At 38.4% G+C, this 21,173-nt stretch overlaps 1 protein-coding gene across 2 annotated transcripts in view; it reads left to right on the top strand.

Annotated features, from left to right (window-relative positions):
• ST7 (suppression of tumorigenicity 7) overlaps positions 1–21,173 on the top strand; it is a 137,890-nt gene that overhangs the window by 91,453 nt on the left and 25,264 nt on the right. For both annotated transcript variants that reach the window (XM_066550558.1, XM_066550557.1), the window contains exons 6-9: positions 34–109; positions 3,454–3,608; positions 6,583–6,680; positions 18,764–18,878. In XM_066550558.1, the coding sequence (XP_066406655.1) occupies positions 34–109; positions 3,454–3,608; positions 6,583–6,680; positions 18,764–18,878 (444 nt within the window). The remainder of the gene's footprint in view (positions 1–33; positions 110–3,453; positions 3,609–6,582; positions 6,681–18,763; positions 18,879–21,173) is intronic.

Here is a 21,173-nt window from a genome sequence, read left to right on the forward strand (position 1 = left end):
ATATTTCTTTCTCTTCCTTTGTTTATTGAATAGTAATGCAAAAAGCCTGGAGAGAGAGAAACCCTCAAGCCCGAATTTCTGCAGCACATGAAGCTTTGGAATTGAATGAGTGAGTGACAACAACATTAACATTTATTCCCTGTCTTTTAAAGAACCATTTGATGATAGTTTAAAGCTGGGGGTTTGCTGTAGTAATTTTTAACCACAATTACAGGCCTGTCAAAGGAAGGCCTACAACAGAAGGAAAGCAGCACAGCTGCATGTTGTGCTAGCTACCCAGAAGATCCTTAGGGTAGTGATGACAATGGGAGTCTTCCCATTGATGTCAGCAGGCTTTGGAACAGCATAGAAAAATGCTAATTAATTTACCTCCTGATGAGCATATGAAATATGCATTTAGAGGATGGAGAGTTCCCTTCTGGATTTCTCAGTCATCAAGAACAGAAGCAAGAAAGAAGAGACTCATAAACACATTCTCAAAATACTCATTTCATAATATGAGAGAACATGATGTAATTTGCTGTGACTTTTGGTCCTTGAGTCTGTTATTTATTTTTTTCAATAAGAAGTGTAGGATTTTGAGATCCCACAATAAACTCAGTGCTGTTGTGATTTACTGCTATGGCAACTATATAAATATTGCTAACATGTTGTCATGGTTTGACACTGGCACAATGCCAGTGCCCCCATGAAGATACCTTCTCCCTGGTTTCTGCTGTGAGATGTGACCAGGAATAAGCAAAGCAGGCTCCTACTTAGGGAAAAAGAACCAGAACTTTATTAACTACTCTACAACTACAGATAAAAAGGAACACACACACAGGGAAAATGAAAACTTCACAAGTGCATTCCCTCCTCCCCCCACCAAATTTCCAACACAATACATTTGGTTCCTCAAATCACCAACTCTCGGTCCAGCACCACCTTTTAGACAATCAATCCTCAGTTCATCAAGAGGAGAGGAGTCCTTCTTGTACCATGGGCTTCCCCTGGAAACACAGCTGAAGCCTCGTGTGTTTCTGTGTCACTCGTGGCACCGCCCGGAGTACATCTGCCGTCGTGACTTCTTCCTTTCCATGTCCAGTGCTCTCACCACTGAACATGGACCAGAACTGCTTCTAGGGTTGTCTTTTTTAAGGATGCTCTGTTCCGTTCCAAAAAGGCACAGTCTCTCCTTTGGGACACCTGTCCCCACAATCTCTCCTTTGGGACACCTGTCCCCCCCATATTTTCACCCCCTGGGGCCGAGGGGCATCAACACTGAACCCTCTTGGTTCTGAGGCCATTGCCTCCCCCTAGAATGCAGTCTCTGTATCACAAGGAACATGGTTCTGTCCATGGCTATACAAAAAGAGTCCAGCAAAAGCCACTCCATCATCTCTTCCCACTAGGATTCTTCTCTATTCTTCTACTATCTCTCACTCGCCCAGACTTCTCTCACACTGGCCCATTTCCTTCCTCGTCTTCCACTCTATCTTCTAGAAAAGGTCAATGTTCTGTAAAGTTCTCATTCTCTAAAAAGGGGTTAAAAGCTCCTACAAGCGGCCGGCTGAACCCCCCCCCTCTTCTCCGTCCCAGCCGTGCTGCCGGCACAGGCCCATGTTTATCCAGTCTCAAGGTTACAGTCCCAGGCAGCGGCTCTCTCTCTCTCTGTGTCTCTCAGGGGGGGCTGCCCGATGGCTCCCGGTGTCTCTCTCTCTTTCTCTCTCTTCCACCCTTCCACCCCCGGGCTCAGGCCTACCTCTCCCGGCCTCATGGCTTTCCCCTCCCCCTGCCCAGCCAGCAGCTGGGCCGGGGGAGAGACCCGAACTCTTTCCCGCCGGAAACCCAAGAGGACCCTCCCAGGGGAGAGCTCTGCTTTTAACCCCGTGTTCTCAGAGGCGTGTCCATGTCCCAATGGCCAGGTTAAATGCCAATATTAAAGTCTGAATATCCATTGGCCAAAAACACAGCATCTCAAAAAACACATTTCCTGTCAAACCACCACATTACACCCTTCGCCTCTGAGAACACACTTTCTAAAATTATTAACAAAATTACAAAACACTTCAACACTTCTACAAAACAAGAAAACCTTCATCCCCAGATTTTACTATGCATCTACCTTAACTCAATACATGCTTTGTTCTTATTCTTCTTTGGTCCCATCTCACAGCTTTACTCACAACTTTATCTTATCATTCCCCCAAAATTCGATTCCCCGGTCAGGGAAACCAAAAAAAGGAACCCCTTAGGTTGCTGAAGTTAGATTGCTAGCTTCTAGAATTCCATAAACTGGTGCTTTACAGATAATCCTTCATGCGTTTCATCAGAAGAAAAGAAGGAAGTTTTTCTTCTTGTACAGTGATTTAACATGCAGCATAAAAGGGAAAAGCAAGCTATAAGGCTGTCCTACTCACATTTCACAGAATTACAGAATGGTTGAGGTCAGCAGAGATTTTTGGAGGTCAGCATGCAACCTCTCCCTTCAAACAGGGCCACCTACAATGCCTGGCACAGAAACATGTCCAGCAGGCTTTTGAATGTCTCCAAGGAGAGAGACTTGACAACTTCCTTGGACAGCTTGTGCCAGTCCTCAGTCACCTTTACAGTAAAAAATTGTTTCTGAGATTCAGGGGGAACCTCCTGTGTGGTTTTTTGTGCCCATTGCCTTTGGACCTTTCCCTGAGAACCACTAATAGGAGCCTGGCACTTTCCTCTTTGCCCCCTCACTGCAGGAATTTACAAACTTTGACAAATTCCCCCCAAAGCCTTTTTTTCTCCAGACTGAGCAGTCCTAGGTCTCTCACACATTTCTCATATGTGAGATGCCCCAGTCCCTCATCACTTTCATTGGACTCTCTGCATGTCCATGTCCCTCTTGTACTGGGGAGCCCAGAGCTGGACACAGCACACCCACATGTGACCTCATCAGGGCTGACTAGAGGGTAAGGATCACCTCCCTCAACCTGCTGGAAACACTTCTAGTGCAGCTGCTGCAAGGGCACGTTGCTGTTTTGGTTTTTGTTTGGTCTGGGTTGGGTTTTCTTTGTTGTTGTTGTTTTATCTTTACAACTACATTTATAATCTGTTCTTTTTATATGGCAAGTGTTACAGTTCTGTTGATTCTTTTCATATCATTGCAGTAAGGGATATGGTTTATATTAAAACAATAGTGCATAAAACTAGTCTTGATTTCTAGGAGTTTAGGGATGTAGGATTAGTGAGACAGCTGCTTTACTTTCTGGGACAGTTGTCAGTAGGTGTACTCAAGGGCTGAGTGATATAGGTCCTAAAACTGAGAGTCATGGTGTTTTTGACAGAATATTTATTCATTGGAGTAGTTCATCAGAAAGGTACAAGGACAGCATTTCCTTGCCTCTGTATTTAGTACATTCTTTCCGGTCTGCATGTCTTCGTATAGTTTTTACTTCACATACCTTTCTCATGGTTTTTCCTCTGATATTTTTGCAGGTGTGCTACTGCTTATATTCTCTTAGCTGAAGAGGAAGCAACAACAATTGTAGAGGCAGAGAAGCTGTTCAAGCAGGCTCTGAAAGCTGGAGAGGGCTGTTACAGGCGCAGCCAGCAGCTACAGCACCATGGTGCCCAATATGAAGCCCAGCACAGTAAGTTTTTTAGGAGGGAGAGAACTTCCAAAGAGTTCTTTGGATTTGGGGTTTTAGGTTTTTTTGTTTTCCCCCTAAGAACTATGCACTCAGTGTTTGACATTGGCTGGAATGTGGTCCTAGAGCCAGACTATTCTGTTTTAGTGGTTTTGCTTGATTCTGTTGCTGAGATGTCAATGCTCAGATTACAGGTGTACCTTTATTTTGTCATGGCAGAAAATGCTTACACATGTACTTAACAGAAAAGAAAAGGTATCAGAGCCAAAGAGATATGACATTCAGGAAAAGCTAAACACCCTTTAAGGAAGTTGCCTTTTTGCAAACTGGGCTTATGTTGTGAAAAGGCATGGTGGAAACGGGAGTGAAGTGATGCTTTGCCTGCTTTTTTCCATCAGCTCTGGGGTAAATGCTTACACTGTGTTGTTCTGTCTAAAAGTTAATGAGACCCATTAGCCAGTGAGACATTGGAAGTTTAGTTGCATTTATTAAGAAAGGTCACAGAAACATAAAACTTTTAAAAATGGAGTAATAAAGTGCTTTAATTGGAAGCCTAGATTTTTATTACTTTTCTAAAAAGTTTGAATAAGCAGGTTTATCTGCTGTGCTATTTATTACATACTCCTTAAATCTTAGAAAATACATTTACTAACAGTAAATGACCAAAGAGATAGTAAAGCAAACAGTCAAGGTTATTTCTAGAGTACAATGGATACCTTAGGCAAAAATAACACAAATTAATTACATAAATACAAGCACTAGTATTTATACTTTTGGGCATCTTCAGGTTTCTCAGGACCTGATTTCACAGCCTCTGGCTATCCTCCATAATTTGAAGATTACTGATAAAAATTGTACATAGTAAAGTTGTTTGTGATCCCTGGTTTCAAATGTGTATGCAAGTATATACCTGAAAACCTAAGGCTTCCTAAAGCTTGGGGATAGTATTTTAAACATTTGTTGTTTGTAAAATCATATTTAGGGTGATTTGTTCGTTTTTGGTGAAAGCAAAAATAGAAAGCAACTGAGCCCTTGAAGCAATTTTTGGGCTCTAGCAGGCTTATGGTTGTCTGTGAAACCTTAATTTGTGCCCTCAATCCATCTTGAGGGCAACAATTCTATGAAAAGTACACAATAAGTGGTTAGTAAGCACTGTCATGATGTTTTTATCCAAGGTAACCTGGGAAGGTTTGTGCAGGCAGATACAAGTATGGTATTTCTGAAACCTCTGTGTGCTAGGTGGCTTCTGTCATCATCAGATTTGAAACCCTTCAGTACTGCAGCAGAGGAAGTAACCATTGAATCACAAAACTGAGTGCACTGTCACAGAGCAGGGAGGCTGAAAAGTGACTGCCAGCTCTGACTGTGTCTTCAGGAGGGACCTGATCATCCCACTGTTCTGTAGCACTCAGTCTCCCCTTGAAAATGTCAGTGTGCACCCACAGAAATTAGGGAATCTCCAGCCTCAGATGTTGCCTTGGACACAGGAACTTCATGTAGAATTCTTTTGATTGTATGCTAGACTTCTGCATGGTTTCCAGAGGTGGAGAGGAGGGACTGTGGAGGAGGAACATGTGTTGCAGTTCCATGGTTCTGAGAAGTCCTGTATTTCCATTTCTGGTTTTCAGTGTCAATTCTGGCATTACATCTTTTAAAGGTGAAATACACTGTAATCTCTTAAACCACAGCATATTGTTCTATGTTTCTGTTTATTCATGTGTTTCACCTCCTTCATAAAATATTTTGTTAAACCATAAAGAGTAAATAATGACTTTGATTACCCAACTTGCCCTCTTTCAAAATGTGATAGTTTATTAAAAGCAAGGGCAATTTTATTTTTAAGGTTGCTCCTGTTAGTCATCCCAAGTCATTAGTAACCTCAGAGAATTTTGGCCTGAAAAAATGTCTTGATTTCTTAATAAGTGGATGGCTTTTGAGCATTCCTGCTCAAAATCCTGAAAAGAAGCTTAACCTGAAATATATACCTCATAGCACATTACATAAACATGTTGAAACAGATGTAACTAATAAATTGTGTATTAAATGTATAGGAATCAATACAGAGATAAGGAATTAGGTAATACAGAATGTAGCTAAAGAAATTCTTCTCTCCTTATTTTTCATCTAAATTAAGTCCTTTTGACCTGCTGCTTAATCTATTGAAAATTTTAATCACACCTTTTAAATGATTTGTAGGTACTTGGAATGTTTTCAGCACCCATGTTGTTCTTATTATGAAAGTCTTGAAAATGTTAGGAATAGGCTAAAATCTTAACAGAGCACATGCTATACACAAAGATAATTTGTAGCAGGTGTATTACATTTTCATGATTCAGTAATTTTATAGATTATTATCTGTCCACTCATTTCCTGTTGGTCCAGAAGCATTTTAAGAGTTCGCATTTGAAGCGAATGAGAAGGAAGGAGTGAGAATTCTCCAAGAGAATAATTATAACTGCTGTTCAGTTTCTGTCATCTTTGCTGTTAGGGAATCTTCCAGCACCAGGGCTATCATATCTGAAATACATTAATTTGCCATCCCTAATTAGTGGTGTGCAGAATTTGAAGATGGTAATTGGGTAATGAATAAAGGCTGTAAACAAAAAGTTCAGAGTATACTTTTCTTATAATCATTAAGAGAAGGATTGTTAGGAGGATGAGGATTTGCTTTAATACTTCTTTTTGACAAGCATGTACACAACTGTACCTTCAGATCTGCTTATATTTCACAGTGTAAGGCCAATCCAATAGTACTTATTTGTGCCACTGTATATCTTGATTATTTCCACTGATTTTAGTTCTATTATGCCACATCTAAATCTTCAGATTTTGGTAACGTTTTATTAAAATTCTTGTGAAAGCATTGAGGGTAGTGAGTAAGAAAAAATTGAAAAAAAAACCTGTGTTTCCTTTTGTGTTGGAACACTAAATGAACTTTTGTTTTATCTTAATGCTGTTTCTTTTTCCTCTTATACAGGAAGGGACACCAATGTGTTAGTATATATTAAAAGAAGGCTGGCAATGTGTGCAAGGAAGCTGGGAAGGACCAGGGAAGCAGTGAAAATGATGAGAGATGTGAGTTTGGATTTCTTCCACATGTGACATTTACATAATTGTAGTATGGAAATTATACATTTTCTTTCAAGTTATCAGCCACTCCTGCTTCAGTAAGCACTGCTGGTATTTCTTTTGTGTGTGTAATGTACATAAAGACAAAGTTAAGTGATCATTTATTTATAGGGTTATGAAAGCAACATCAGATACCAGATGGGTGGTTACTCATGCAGACTGAACTTCCCATCCTGGTACATGTGCAATGAACTGTAGTCTTTAATTATTTGATCATGAAGTTAGCAATATTTTTTTGTCTGAGCCATGTGGTGAATGCTGCTAACTTCATAAGCGTGTCTTAAGTATTCTGTTTTCTCCTTCAAAGCTGCAGTTTGGCTCTGTGCATCGTTTGTGTCACACTATTCAGCTCTGAGGGTGTTAATTATTTATGCAAAACCTATCACTAAAAAGTCAAACCCCAAGTTAAGAATCTGTAGTTAACTGAGATGGGGGCTGACTGTATTGTGTCTTTGCAGGCAGGGGAGCTACCAGTGGTAGTTATAAGCTAAAAAGCTACAGACTTGAAACACTGAACAGTAGCTATTTTGGAGATAGCAGAAGGGGCAGCTGTTCACATTAGGCAATGTACATGTTTCAAATATGTAAAATGCTCAAGTTTTTCAATGTAGCAGTGAATGCCCAAAATTTCTTTCAGTGATATTCCCAGGATGCAGATTAGGAACACAGTTCTTTGAGGAGGTGACTTACATCACCTGAGGTAGCAAATCTGTGACAGAAGGAGGAATGGAGCCCTACATCTCTGGGCAAATGATGGTAAAACTCCCAATTTCTTTTGTTTCTTACACTTCATATTCCAGCTCCCACAAAAAAATTGAAGAGATGAATACAGCAAGATGCATAGTTCTGCAAATTGGGATGCAGGTGTTAAATTTTAAATGCACAAAATTAAATCCCAGACTGGAATGAAGCACCTGTAAAGTGTGTTTTAGGCAGCTCAGATGAATGGTCCAGGAAGCTGCCTAGTGAAAAGGAAAATTCTTGTTATGTGTCAGTGGGAATTTTAATGTAAAAAGGAAAGTGACTGTCTCTGGAGCTGAGGCACTTGCATCAGGGGCAGTAGGGCAAGTGTGTTTGCCAGCTTGGAATCCAGGATTTGACATCTCTTGAAACTAGAGCACTCATAAGCATTTTTTGAAAACACTGAGCAGAGTTCACAATAATAATGGAGGTTCTCATCCTAAGCATCTACAGATGCCAAGTGGTGAGTAACTTTGTTTTCTGACTCTTGCTGGGGCTCTTCAGGCACACAACTCTCAATTTTCAGAACCACTAGAATCCCAGACAGAGTTGTTGAAAAAGAGCTTGTCAAAAAAACCATTGTACAGCTAGGAGTGTAAGAAAGAGGGATGAGGAAGAAAGACCTGTTTTAGCAGTCTTCTGGTCAGCTGGGAGAACGTTGATTTCAAAAACATTGTTTTCAGTCCAGCCAGCTCCACTGATTCTTCATGAATTTTGTTACACAAGCACTGTGGGACAAATACTGAGATGTTTCTGGGACAGACATTGGAATTCTAAGTTCTGGCATTAATACACAAGAAAGATAAAATTTTGAATTTCCCCTTCAAATATCACACATCATAATTATGGCAAATTCTGGAGCTTACTATGGGCTGCTAAATGTGTTTTGAGATTTGTAGATAGGGCTATGGGGAACAGATACTCTGTAAAGCATTCTTCTGCTGATGTCAAATATGTATGGATAGTTGTGTATGCAGAGCACTTGGTCTGGGGACTTGGGTGGTCTGTCTAGTCCTAGATTTCTTATGCAAAGTGAGAAACGCAGCTTTGATTAGTGAAGGACTTATTTTTTCACTAGAGATAAAATTGAAATTTATAAGCAAAATAGAAAATTATTGCATTTAAGTACAATGTGGATTTCCAGAGGCAGCAATAACAGGGAGACAAAATCATCAGCTATTAGACACTTAAAAACAAAAAAACCTCTTCAACAGGAATGTTTTGTTAAAATTAAAGGACTGGATGCAAGACAGAGGAGGTATAAAGATGGAATTTCATCTTAGGGAGTTTCAACTCAGATCAATGCATTCTGTGTTTTTCCACATAGAGACACCGAGCCAAATTCTCAGAACTGAATTAGATACCTTTACAGCTCTTCTTTTTAAGCAAGCAGAGCTGAGAATTAGCAAGTCTCTAGATGAAATATTAAAGCAGCAGTAACTCTAGGTCACAGCTCCAGTACGCTGGGAGCAAAATCAGGGTCAAGTCAGCTTTGCAGATGCTTCTCCTAGGTTGGCTTGGAGCTACTTATTTCTGATGAATGCATATCCTCCATTTCTTCATAGAAGACATAAATAGTACACTTATGGAGAGTTTTGAAGAACATGAATCTGTCATTGAAGGTTTCTTTGTGATTGATGAGGAAGGAGATGAATTTATTCATCCTAGAAAGAATATGAAGAATATGTTGGCTGGGGACTGCTGAATCTAACATCAGGGAACAGAGGGTGGAGGCCCTGTTTGAAAGATTGAAAACAGGTTTCTCAAGACATGGAACATGATGGAAATGAAGTGTTAAGAGGTTCATGACACCATCTGGGAAATATGATTGGGATGTAGTGAGTCTTTGCCACTTCGAAAAAATAAAATATTTGAGAGTGTTTAATTTATTGCATATATGAGGCCATCTTGAGGACATTACTGATGGATTAGATTGTCTTGCTTGAATTTTTTGTAGGAAAAGACTGAGATCCTACTTAAAGCACCTTAATAGAAGGAAAATGAGCTGTTGGTGACTTAAATAAGAGTTTTATTTTATGGTTATATACACTGCTGATAGGAAAATCATATTTCTTAATATTATATTGAAGGTTTTTAAAAGCAGGGAGTTTTTTAAAAACTGATTCTAAAAACTGTTTAAAATCAAGGGTGCTTTAATTTTAAAAAACTGGGTAGGAATTTTTGTTGCTTCTATGATTGATTTTGAGACAGTATTTTTTTGCTGGCTTTGCTGCTTGGACGTAATTCATTCAGTTGAATTAATGGGAATTACAAACCTGTAGTTTCCATGGAAGCATGTAATGGAATCATACATAGGTGTTGCTTTTGCTTGTATTTCTGATGATAATTATTTACTATATTTTGCTATAGAAACCAGCAGCTGTCACTATTTGTATATATTGAGTTAACTTGTGATCTCATTTTGATTAGTGTATTGTTGGAATAACTCCAATGTAGTCAACAGAATTATTCCAGTTTTATTATTGTTTATACAGAGCATGATATGGTCTGTGAGGGAACTAGATTGCTTTTACTGTCCCTGAGGAGAAAGTCTACAGTGCTCGTTATTTTATTTGTTGTGCTGATTATGTTAGGAGGATTTTAAGTAGTTTGTTCTAAATGATGTTGGAGGATTTAGTATGTGCAGAGGGGAAAGGCCATAATGGTGGCTGTGAGTAATCTTTAGTATCCCTTGTGTTGAATCTTCCTTGTGGACAGTGTTGCAAGCCAGTAGTGGTGATGAGCAAGGGTAGCTTTTTGTGCCACCTGCTTTCCATCTGCTCTTTTCAGAATCCCTCACCATTACAATGGAAGAAAACAGGAATGTGCTAAGTTTGCATCTTGTGTTTTTCATTGATGGAAAACAGAGTGTGTGGAGGGTATGCAAAGGCACTTCCCTCTCTGCTTTGTGGGTGACTGAATCAGTGACTGCACCACTGAATTCAGGAGCAGGCCAACACAGTCATTTTTCTTAACTGGGTCACTGGAGTATCCAGATGAAAGTGTACCATGCAGGAAGATGAATTGTCAAATTAATTTGAGCTTCTTGGGATTGTTCTGGAGAACATTTGGTGAAACAAACTTTAATTGAAGGGAGATGTATGTTTATGAAAGAGAAGAGTGGCAGGCAAAAGGTATGCTAGTGGACAAAGCAAGTGGAAGTTCTTAATTGCTTCCTCCTTCAGAGAGAAGATGAAAGAAACTCATTCTAGAGTGTATTTATCTCCTGCCCCATGGGCATGCACTCCCTCGAAGATTGCTTTGTGTTCTTATTAAGTACATATTTCTGAGACAGTGGAATTGCAAGTTGCCCTATGCTCAGCAACTTGTTCAGAATTGAGTGAGGTATAGGGAGAGAAGAGGGTCTCCAGGTCTTCCTTAGGTCTGGAGAAGGAAAGAATGACAAACACATTTTCAGAGTCAGAAAAGTGTATTTTATTTCTAGTATCAGTCATATCTGCTGAGAAATTATTCTTTAGATCACAGTAAAGGACCTAGAAGTCTGCTTCTACACATATTTAGCTCTGAGAACCTTGCTGAGGATATTTCAGTTGAATGTGTTTTTGTGTTCATCTTGGTGCTCACCTGCAGTCACTAAATGTGTATTTTATGCCACAGAGGACACCTAAGCAGCTTGTATTGTCAAGAGTGCTGCATGCTTAGCCATTGGCTGAATGAGAAGTCCTGTAAATTGTTGGGCTGCCCTAAGCATCTGAAATAGTTTAAGAGGTTATGTCACTTGAAGGGTTTGAAAGGGTACTCAACCACACGAAATCAATTTTAATGATATTGGTAGGCTGGGTTTTTATCTTCTGATCAGTTGTATTAATGATTTTTGCTGGTATGATAATTCTGCAAATCTAGCATACTTTCTTTGCAACTTCTTTTGCTGAGCTTTGAATAAGGATTTCTATTCAAGATTCTGTTGAATTCTGTATTCTTGTGTGCAATGCTGATTACTTTTTGAGTAAGACATATATGTAGCCAGAACAGTGTTCTGCACCTTGAATTACCAAATTGTGTGAAACAAAGGGAGTTCTTATTCCTAATAAAGATGTTATGATCCCTAGCAACTTAACAACACAATTTCTGTGTGACAGCTACTGTCTGGCTCTCCCAATCCTTCTGTACTTGAGGCAAGAGTTAGTGAGTCAAGACTCTTTGGCTTGTGTTACACAGGTGAGGTTAGGCAGGCTGCTCTGCTGTGAGTGGGATTCTAGTTTTATTCACATCTGTAGCAGTTGTTTCAAGCACCATTTATTAAAATTTGAAGGGAAGGTATTTGGTTCAATGAGACCAGTGTTATCTCATAGATTTTGCTGTTCTTTACTACTACTATACTTTTACATATATTTTGCTTCTCCTGTGAATGGTGACATTTGCCAGTCTCCACCACAGATTGATATTTTCAGTTAATTCTTTTTCTGATCCACAAGCACTGCAATAATAGCAAGTGATAAATGCTGATTTTAAAATTTTCATATGTCTCTATATTCAAATACTGTTTGTTTGTTCACAGATTCACATGGTATGGCAAGCGGGTAGAGCGAGTTGGAATATCCCTCATTTCAGTGGGCTCTTAAAATGGAGAGTTCTGTGATTCCCCTAATGGTGTTTATCCCTTCCTTTATCTTCACATGACTCAGACCCCTCACTTTTAGTCATCATTACGATTCTGCTTAGAACTCTCAAAAGCTAAAAATTTGGTGCCTACTACCTAAACTGACAGTAATGTTTCTCATAAAAATTACAGGTTTCCAGCATTGTCATTCCATTAAGTAAAAATATAGTCACATGGTCTTGGTGGGTGCCCTGGTAACTGGACTCCTTTTTGTCCATCTTGCATCAGTCAATATTCAGAGACTTGTATAGTACGTTAATTATGGTCTTTCATCTCTTTAGATCATCGTAGCTCATTTTTGAGCTCCTAGATAATTTCCTCACTTTATTTCACTTAAAAATCCACTTCTAAAATTATATCAGTTTCTGGAAAAAAGTACTTTGGGATGTTCTTTCAAGGATTAATTCTGTCTACTGCTTTTGCCACCTCTTAGTAGCCACTTCTACTTTCAGGGAGAATTAGATGTATTTAATATGAGTTTTCATGAGCAGGTTGTTTCTAGTAGAAGGTATCCCTGCCCTCAGCAGGGGGGTTGGAACTAGATGATCTGTAAGGTCCTTTCTAAGCCAAAACATTCTGTGAATCTGTGATGCAAATAAAGGGGTTTTTTTCAGCAGGACTGTGAGTAATGACTTTATTTTCATTCTTTATAAAGTTACTAATATTTGATGTGACAAACATTATTATAATTTAAAACTGTTACATGTTTTATATAATGTAATTGTTTAGTAGTAAGTGTAAAATCTGGAACAACTTGTGTTCTTCTGGGTTCATGCTACATCTGTCTTTAAAATTCCCCTTAATTCCTGAAATACATTTATTTTTTACAGCATAGTCCAAATAACAGCATTTTCATAATTGTATTCTTTAAAGAACTTGTCATACTCTAAAGACTTTAATCCTCCAATTAAGAGAGAATAAAAAGGCTTCATGCTCTAACATATTTCCTTAGAGTTTGCATATTTAGTAAGATTATTTTTCACTTAATTTACTCATTGTTAATCCTACATTGAAGTCATATTGTCTTTTGAATATTATGCAGCGCTAGCTCTAAATTCAAGTTTAAAATGGAATGTTGGCAAATTATAAACCCATGCCATCTCAGAGTTAGTGTGAACTGGATCTGGGTCTCTTTTCTTACAGTCTGAAGTTGTCAAATTTCCTGAATTCCACATATGAGGAAAATACAAGGATCCTACTGCTAATCATTTCCAAGCTTCAAAACAACTAGATCTGACTAAATTGGTTTCTTAGCTGCTATCCTCTCTGAGCTGTAAAAGGGTAACTGTAGAGCTGCTTCCAAAGAAACCTGTGATCCTTTACCAAAAGGAATGCAGTACTTACAGGAATTAATGAATTGACAGAATCCTGCTTTTGCTATAATTAAGCAGAACTTTGATTCAGGTAGCTCCAGTGTATTTTAGATATTTTTCTAACTCCAAGAGCTATGATGTGTTTTTATCCCATGAATCCCACTCATAAGGAGATACAGGTGGAATAAGTTGCACTTTTAGGACCAGGAGTTAGACTCATTTTTAAGCATCTGAGGCTTTTTGTGTGCTAACTTTAGTCTTCTCACAGTGTTTCTGTCCTTCTGTCCTTGCCAGTTGAGCTGGCCAGGAGAACAACTTAAGAATTAGTGTATCTAATTAGACATCAGAAGGTCAACACAGAGTGACATGTTTTCAATGCCTCAAGCCCAGGGTGAGCTTCAGTCAGAGCTTTGACATCTGAAAGGTCATCTGCAGACAATGAAGTTCACAGAAATGGAAACTTCTGTTTTTCTACTCAGAAATGGCTTGGAGTTTTACCTTTGCCACCTCATTCAGTTAGCAGATTACGGGTCATTATGCCAGAAAGCAGTTTATGCAAAGCACTTGTGAAAATGCCAGTGCTATCCATACTGTGTGCTTGATCCTTCAGTTTTGGTGGACAGCTGCACCTGAAAGATGGCAGCCTTGCCATTCTTTCTTTAGGAGACAGTTTTCCATTTCAGATACCCACTGCAGAAACATATGCACTAGTAACTAAGGTTGTAATAGTTTCACTGTTTGCATTGAATTCCCCTTGTTTTCTTCTTGTCTCTTTATTTTGGGATAAATTCACACTGCATTTTTTGAATTCATTCAGTTGAATATATTGATCTGACTAATGTTACTGCTGGTTTGTGGAGAAGATGGGAGTACAAACAGCAATGAATGATTGCATGCCCTGCCCATAAATTTTGTGACCATGCATATAATCATGCAAATGGAGAATAAATGTGTCAACAGCAGGTTGTATATAACATTATTCATTTGTCCACCTTTGCATTCCCTTGAGTCCTGGGGTCTAGTTGTAGGTATAAGCTGCAGGTTATAGTGGGTTTGTACACAAATAATGTTTCTTGGTTAATTGATTCATAATGTTAGTGTTGTCACAGGGAGAATAATTGATGCAGACATTAGAGCTGCATTCCTTGAAAATGTTTTAAAAATTATATCTAAATGAAAATGGCAATAACTGAAATAGTCTCAGTTAGGGAATCTTCTTCAATAAATGTCCTTTGGGAGATGAAACTTGTTCCTCATCCAACAAATCAGATGTGAATTTCTTTGTACCATAAGGTATTTTTTCCAGTCATCATTTTTTCATATCTATCACAAAATCATTGAACCTGCACCCTGTAATGTGAATTGAAGTGAATCTGGGAATAGGGTGCTTCTGGGACTAATGTTCAGATATGTTCAGATTGTGTCAGACTTACTTCCAGAATTTTTCTGCAAACTTATATTCCTAAAATATATTTATCTAAAAAATTAAAACTGAATTACCTGCAAAACTACCTTTTCTATATATTTGCAGTATACATAATGACTCTTTCAGAGAAAAGCAGTTCCACTTTCTACACCTGTACCTACTTTCCCCTAAACACACAGAGGAATTGGAAGGGAATATGTACAAACCCAGCTCCAGGTCTGACTTGGATCTCCAGAAAGTGTTTTGACCAATAGAAGTTCAAAGTAAAATCCTTGTGAACGCAGATTTGGCATTAAATGTTCAACAGCCATTTGAATATCCTCATGTTGTAAAGAGGGAATACATTTATAGCCTAGTGCTGTCTTGTTTTCACATGGTGTGAAAATTCGTTTAGCTCAGTGGAACACTTCTCATTAATGCCAGCCAAGAATCCAACCAACTTGAATTTTACAATGGCATTTTTAGTTCTAAGTAGTGTATATGTCAAATGCTATAGTGGCTCTGCGGCTCAGGAAATCTTGAGTGCTGAATTTGGTGGCTGTCTCTTGAGGTCTGAAGGTGTGGAGAAAGATGATAGCAGAGCTTTCATCTTGTCTTGAAGTGCTGTGCTTGCCACTCAAAAGAAATTATTTCTCAGGTTACAGTAAAGTAAAAATAATTTAAATTTATAATCCAAATGATTTGGCAAATACTGGTCTGTAACTTTGCAGAAAATAAATCTTTGGGTGCAAAGGGATGTCTGTGCCTCTTAAACTGGAGGCCAGTTAGAGCTCCATGTATGGGTCTGGGGAACTCAAGGGTGTGTTTTTCATCTTGTGTTTGGGAATAATTAAGGTATAATGTTTGGGAATAATAATTGGGAATAAGATGCCCATATTTACATCTCTGTGTGGAGCATGAACCAGCTCCCCCTCCATCTGCTAGGGAGGGGAGCAAGCTCAGTCTGCTCCCACTGCTCCTCAGCATGACCCAGTGTGTGGCCTTCCCTGACCAGCCACTGGACCTTGTGGCAGTTTTTTCTTTCCCAGTGTTTGCTTTCACTATGAGACCTGAAAGATGACCTGTCATAATATTCTTCCATCCAAGTGGCTTTACTTTCTGGCAGGTTTCTCAGTAAACGAATTTTTACTGTGACTGGAAATTATTTGCAGTGAGAACTAGAAACTCTACATCCAGATATGACAGAAAAAATGAGTTAATGTCTTCTTTTTCTTCTTTTTAATAGCAAACACGCTGTCATTTATGCACAGTCAGTGTTCAAATAGCTGAGTGGTCACTTAGAGGTGTTTTATTTTTGAGGCTACAGTATTAACTGAGCTCAATATAACTGGTTTAGACTTCTTAACACTCGACCTTTCCCAGATGAAACCTTTATTAACACTTCAGTTTGGAGGCCTGGCAGTCCAGACAGTGACCTTTATTCCTCTGCTGTCTGAGACAGGCTTTATCACTCTGACAGAACCTAATTAAAATAGCAAAAAAAATAATCAGTGAGTGATGTCAGTGAGAGGCAGAGAACCAGAGTAAGAGCTTTTACTGGCCAGAGTACATCTCTAACTAGCAGCTCTTCCCTTCTCTTCACTGATGGAGGGAATATTATTTTGCCAGCAGTTATTCATTCTCAATGAGCAGGGATAATCTTTCTTAATCCCTTAGAGAGGTTTCTTTGCAAGATGTTCATTTTGAACTTTAAATCACATTTATGTAGAGCCAGATTCTGTCATGCTCTTTCCTGCCAAATAGTAGCTTCCTCTCTTAAACATCCAATAGTGAGTAAGGACAAGAATGAAGAGAAGTAGACTTAATGATGGATCTTTAGCTAATGAATGTGATTGAATGAATTTTCACCTGCACTTACTTCTCTTCACAAACAATGACTTAAACTTTTTATTTTATTCTGAAACCCTTTCACTTAAGCTATGTGAGCATCAAGATCTCAAGATCTGTGGTCTTTTCTTTTTTTAATGGAGGAGAAAAGTTTTGCAGTTTTGTTTGTGCTCTTTTTCACAGGTTCAGCTCCTACCAATGAAACCAGGAGTTTATGGCCATCCCCATGCCATTAACATGAAAAATTCAGTGGCCTCTTTCAGCTGCTCTCTCAGTGATCCTGAATCTCACCAGAAATTTATATAATCAGTTAAATAAAACACTGCCATTCTTGCCTGTCATCCTCTAATCATCCTCAAACTGCAGCAAAGTCCATGCTATTCCAGACAGACAAATTTAGAGTCTTAAGGTCAGAGTAGTTCTTCCATTAGCTTATACCAGATCATTTCACAAGAAAGAAATTCTCTGTGCTTTGCTTCTCTGTTTACCTGTTAAGGCCTCTTTTCTTAACAGAGTGGAGAAGCTCCAGTGCATTACCTTTTTCTCATTTTTTGAAGTTGTTGGTGAATATCCATCCCTTGTTTCAATCCTTTTTACTTTTATCTTATCTGTTTGTGAGATTAAGATTTGCTGGTTCTCATCAGTTTTGCTGTTTACCTCTTGAAAGGTAGGTTTATTAACTGCCAGAGTTTTCAGATCTGGCGTATTAGTTTCAAATAGAGCAAGGCTGACCTTGAATCATATTCTTTACTTGGCATGTTACAGTATTTCTGTTCTCATAAACCCTATCAGAGAGATTGTAAATTTTAGTATTTCCCTGCAAGTTCCTGAGAAGCAGTGGTAATATCAGCTACCCCAGTTATTCATTGTCAGGGACCTTTTTGTGCTGAATCTACATCATGAAAGCAGTTAACCATAGAGGGGACACAAGGAAGCAAGGATCTTTTAACACTTCAGTTCTTTAGAGAATCACTCTGACAATAAAAAATATTATTTAATCAATTCTGCAGTAAAAAACATGGATGGTTCTTATAGATGTGACTTAAAAAAGAGATGCAATTTAGTATCAGCTTCAGCCATTTGAATCTATGCAGATACTGAAACTGAGGGTATCTAAAAATATATTCCTGGTATCTTTCAGTGGCTTAGTTCATAAAGTAGAGGCACTTACATGTGAAAAGATTTGATTGTTTTAACTCCATATTTCATTCAGTTTGTCATACAAGATGTATTCCTTAGTTACGGTGTTTGATTTGCATGAACTTTACCTTTTCTATTGTTGCTGTCCTTTTCTTTTCTTTTCTTTTCTTTTCTTTTCTTTTCTTTTCTTTTCTTTTCTTTTCTTTTCTTTTCTTTTCTTTTCTTTTCTTTTCTTTTTTCTTTTCTTTTCTTTTCTTTTCTTTTCTTTTCTTTTCTTTTCTTTTCTTTTCTTTTCTTTTCTTTTCTTTTCTTTTCTTTTCTTTTCTTTTCTTTCCTTTCCTTTCCTTTTCCTTTTCCTTTTCCTTTTCCTTTTCCTTTTCCTTTTCCTTTTCCTCCTTTTCCCTCCTTTTCCTTCTCTTTCTCTTTTTTTTTAATGTTGGCCACAATTGCAATGGTGTTCTTAAGTACGAACAATTACAAATCCTGGTATCACATACTTGATAATATGGTTGCATATATGTAAGCTTCTCTATGTAAGTAGATAAGTAACATCTCTAATTTGCTGGTATTGTGGTTTTTCAATGTATTTTATGGTTTTACCAGAGAGGTGCTGGATTACGTACAGCTGATACACTGGCAGTACACTGGTGAGGATTCTTCCCCAGAACAATAACTCTTTTTCACTTTGAAGAAGCCTGTTCATTGAAGGAGAGTTATGTGTTCAGATAGCTGGGTTGTTGGATTTGACTAATTACATCCTATACAAGCATTCTTGACAAGAACCTGACCTTGTATCCATTATGAGCTCAGAAATTTCTGAGATAATCGTGAGCTTTGGGAAAGAATTAAGAGCAAGGGGAACTGAGGAGTTTTAACTTGGTGTTGTCTGTTTCAATGCATTTTGAACAAGAAACCTTCTCCATTTTAATAATCTAACCCTTTCATATGTTATTGATTGTAGTTGATGAAGGAGTTTCCCCTGCTCAGCATGTTCAACATCCACGAAAACCTGCTAGAGGCTTTGCTGGAACTGCAAGCATATGCAGACGTCCAGGCAGTCTTAGCAAAGTATGATGGTAAGTTCAAATATGTATTTGAATTTTCTCTAGGTGATACACACAGAAGAAATATATTTAAGTCAAACTCCCAATATTTAGGAAACACTGTAATTAAGTTGATAGCTGTGAGCTTCATACAAGCCCTTACACAGTCCTTTATCCAAAGATGAAATACTGTGCATTTTTTCTGCCAGCCCATGCTGAAATCATTGTACAAGGAGATGGCACTCACTAGCAGCTCCCTTGTGCTTTCTTTATTTTCTGTTGATGTTTAAAGAAATGACTGTTTAGGTTCTGCTGAATTTTTATTGCATGCTATTCAATCCTTTTCTGAAGAAAATATTATCAGCTCCCTCATGGACTTACCTGTGATTGTTGACTTAGTAGCATGGAAGAGAACATTGATTTAACTTCATAGCAACCTATTGAGTAGCAGACTTCATTTCTTATAGGGAAACTTTGGGAAGCTCAGAAGACTAGGTGAACATTTTGTATTATTTTGTTCTGTTTTTCAGTAAACATTGGTTTATGCAGCACTGCAACTCTTTTCATGTTTAAATCACAGCTGCTGGAGCTCTAGGTCTTTAAACTTGAAGACTATTTAAGAAAAACATAAATAAGCAGCTGGTTACAAGCAACATTAGTGATAATCACTTCTACCAGTCCAGTCTGGAATGTTTTCAACTCTTTTTGGAGTCAAATCATTCTAAGCAGAGATCAAAATGTCACCCAGGCCCTTGAATACTGCCATTCAGTAGCAGTAATGACTCTGGAAGAGATCTTGGTTGTACTTAGTCTAATTGAAGACATTGGCTGTTAAAGTGGTCACATCAGAGTCTTTCTAGTAGCTCCTTGTATTTCAGTAATTCTTGTGACCCTGGGAGAGATGTCTATGTTCTTTATTTTGCCATGTTAAAAAGCAAAAAAGTAGAAATGCTGGTTTTTATTCCCCAGGCATCACAGTATGTTGGCACCTTCTAGTCTTCAGTGTAGTTATGAGGTAATAGTCCTGGGAAATAGCAGAACTGTGACAGAACAGGGTATTAAGCCTGTATTCTCAAATCTCAAGACTAAACTCCAGTGCCAGCTCTACTTTGGCATGCTGAAAGCACTGATTCCTGATTTTAAACAATACCATGGTAGCACTTTATGTCATGGAATTTGATAAAAATTGAAAGTGTGTTTCATTTTCTCAAAAGCATGTGATAGAGTCAGAAAAAATGAGACTTTTAAGAAAAAGCTCTTACTTTGGCTGTTTGAGCATAGGCAGTTTCAGCTCACACTTTGGTATCGTGTGTGTATGCACTGGGTTTGCAAAAGGACTCAGCAAACACAGGCTTAACCAGTATAACCCTCACAGTTCATGAGTCTCAGAAGGCCTGTCTCAGGGAGTCTCAGCTCATTTTAGAACTCATCAGCTTCATGTGTTGTAAGATTTATTGGAATATAAAACACTGAACTCATTTATACTTCCCTATCTGCAGTTTCTGTTGGTCCCACTCCACTGCTTTTTTTTGACTAAGACCAAACCTGATTTATTGTATTTTGATAACATATGAACAAATTATTTCCTCAAGCAGTCTGCTCCCACCCTGGGCTAAAATGCTAAAATGTTGGACCATATCATGTGAAACCTCAGCCTCTGCAAGCAGATGCACTGCTTTACCAAAAGCCATGTGTTAAATTGTGTTTATATTATGTACCTGGCAACAGAGCTGATGTCCATACTCATTATTCATGGAAAAAGGGTCTCATTAGTGGAACAGCATGCACTGTTGCTGAGCTACATCATTATGGTTTCAGAGTTCAGTGTCTGTCAGTAGAGTGAGGATGACCTAAATACTGTTGAATTCTGAAAATATTTTTGGCTCTGATTTAACACATATCCATGTTATTTACAGCAGAAATAGTTATGGCTGGGGGAGTTGGTCTGCTTGTAGGGATGCTTGGAGCAACTGATTTATTAATTTCCCTGGGCAGCCAGTTGCTTTGATAGATTTTAAGTGATAACCTGGGCACTGTGTGAAAACCCAGACTTTTCTGTCAATTTAAAGTCAGGTTTAGACAGAATGGATGCCTCTGTGTTTAATCTTAGTGATGCAATGGTTCCTCTCTAAACCTGTCCTTGCTTTCATTTTTTAAAAATACAGTGTTTTCCAGTGAGACTAAAAGCCTTCTGGTTTGCAGGATGAACATCTTACACAGATTCTTTTCTCACATATCTCTTTGCAGAGAAGGAGAAAGACCACATCACCATGCCAGAGTCCCAAATGCAGAGTTCACTTGAGACAATATTTTAGAGCAAAGGACACA

This window comes from Molothrus aeneus, chromosome 5 (genome assembly GCF_037042795.1).
Source record: "Molothrus aeneus isolate 106 chromosome 5, BPBGC_Maene_1.0, whole genome shotgun sequence".
Lineage (NCBI taxonomy): Eukaryota > Metazoa > Chordata > Aves > Passeriformes > Icteridae > Molothrus > Molothrus aeneus.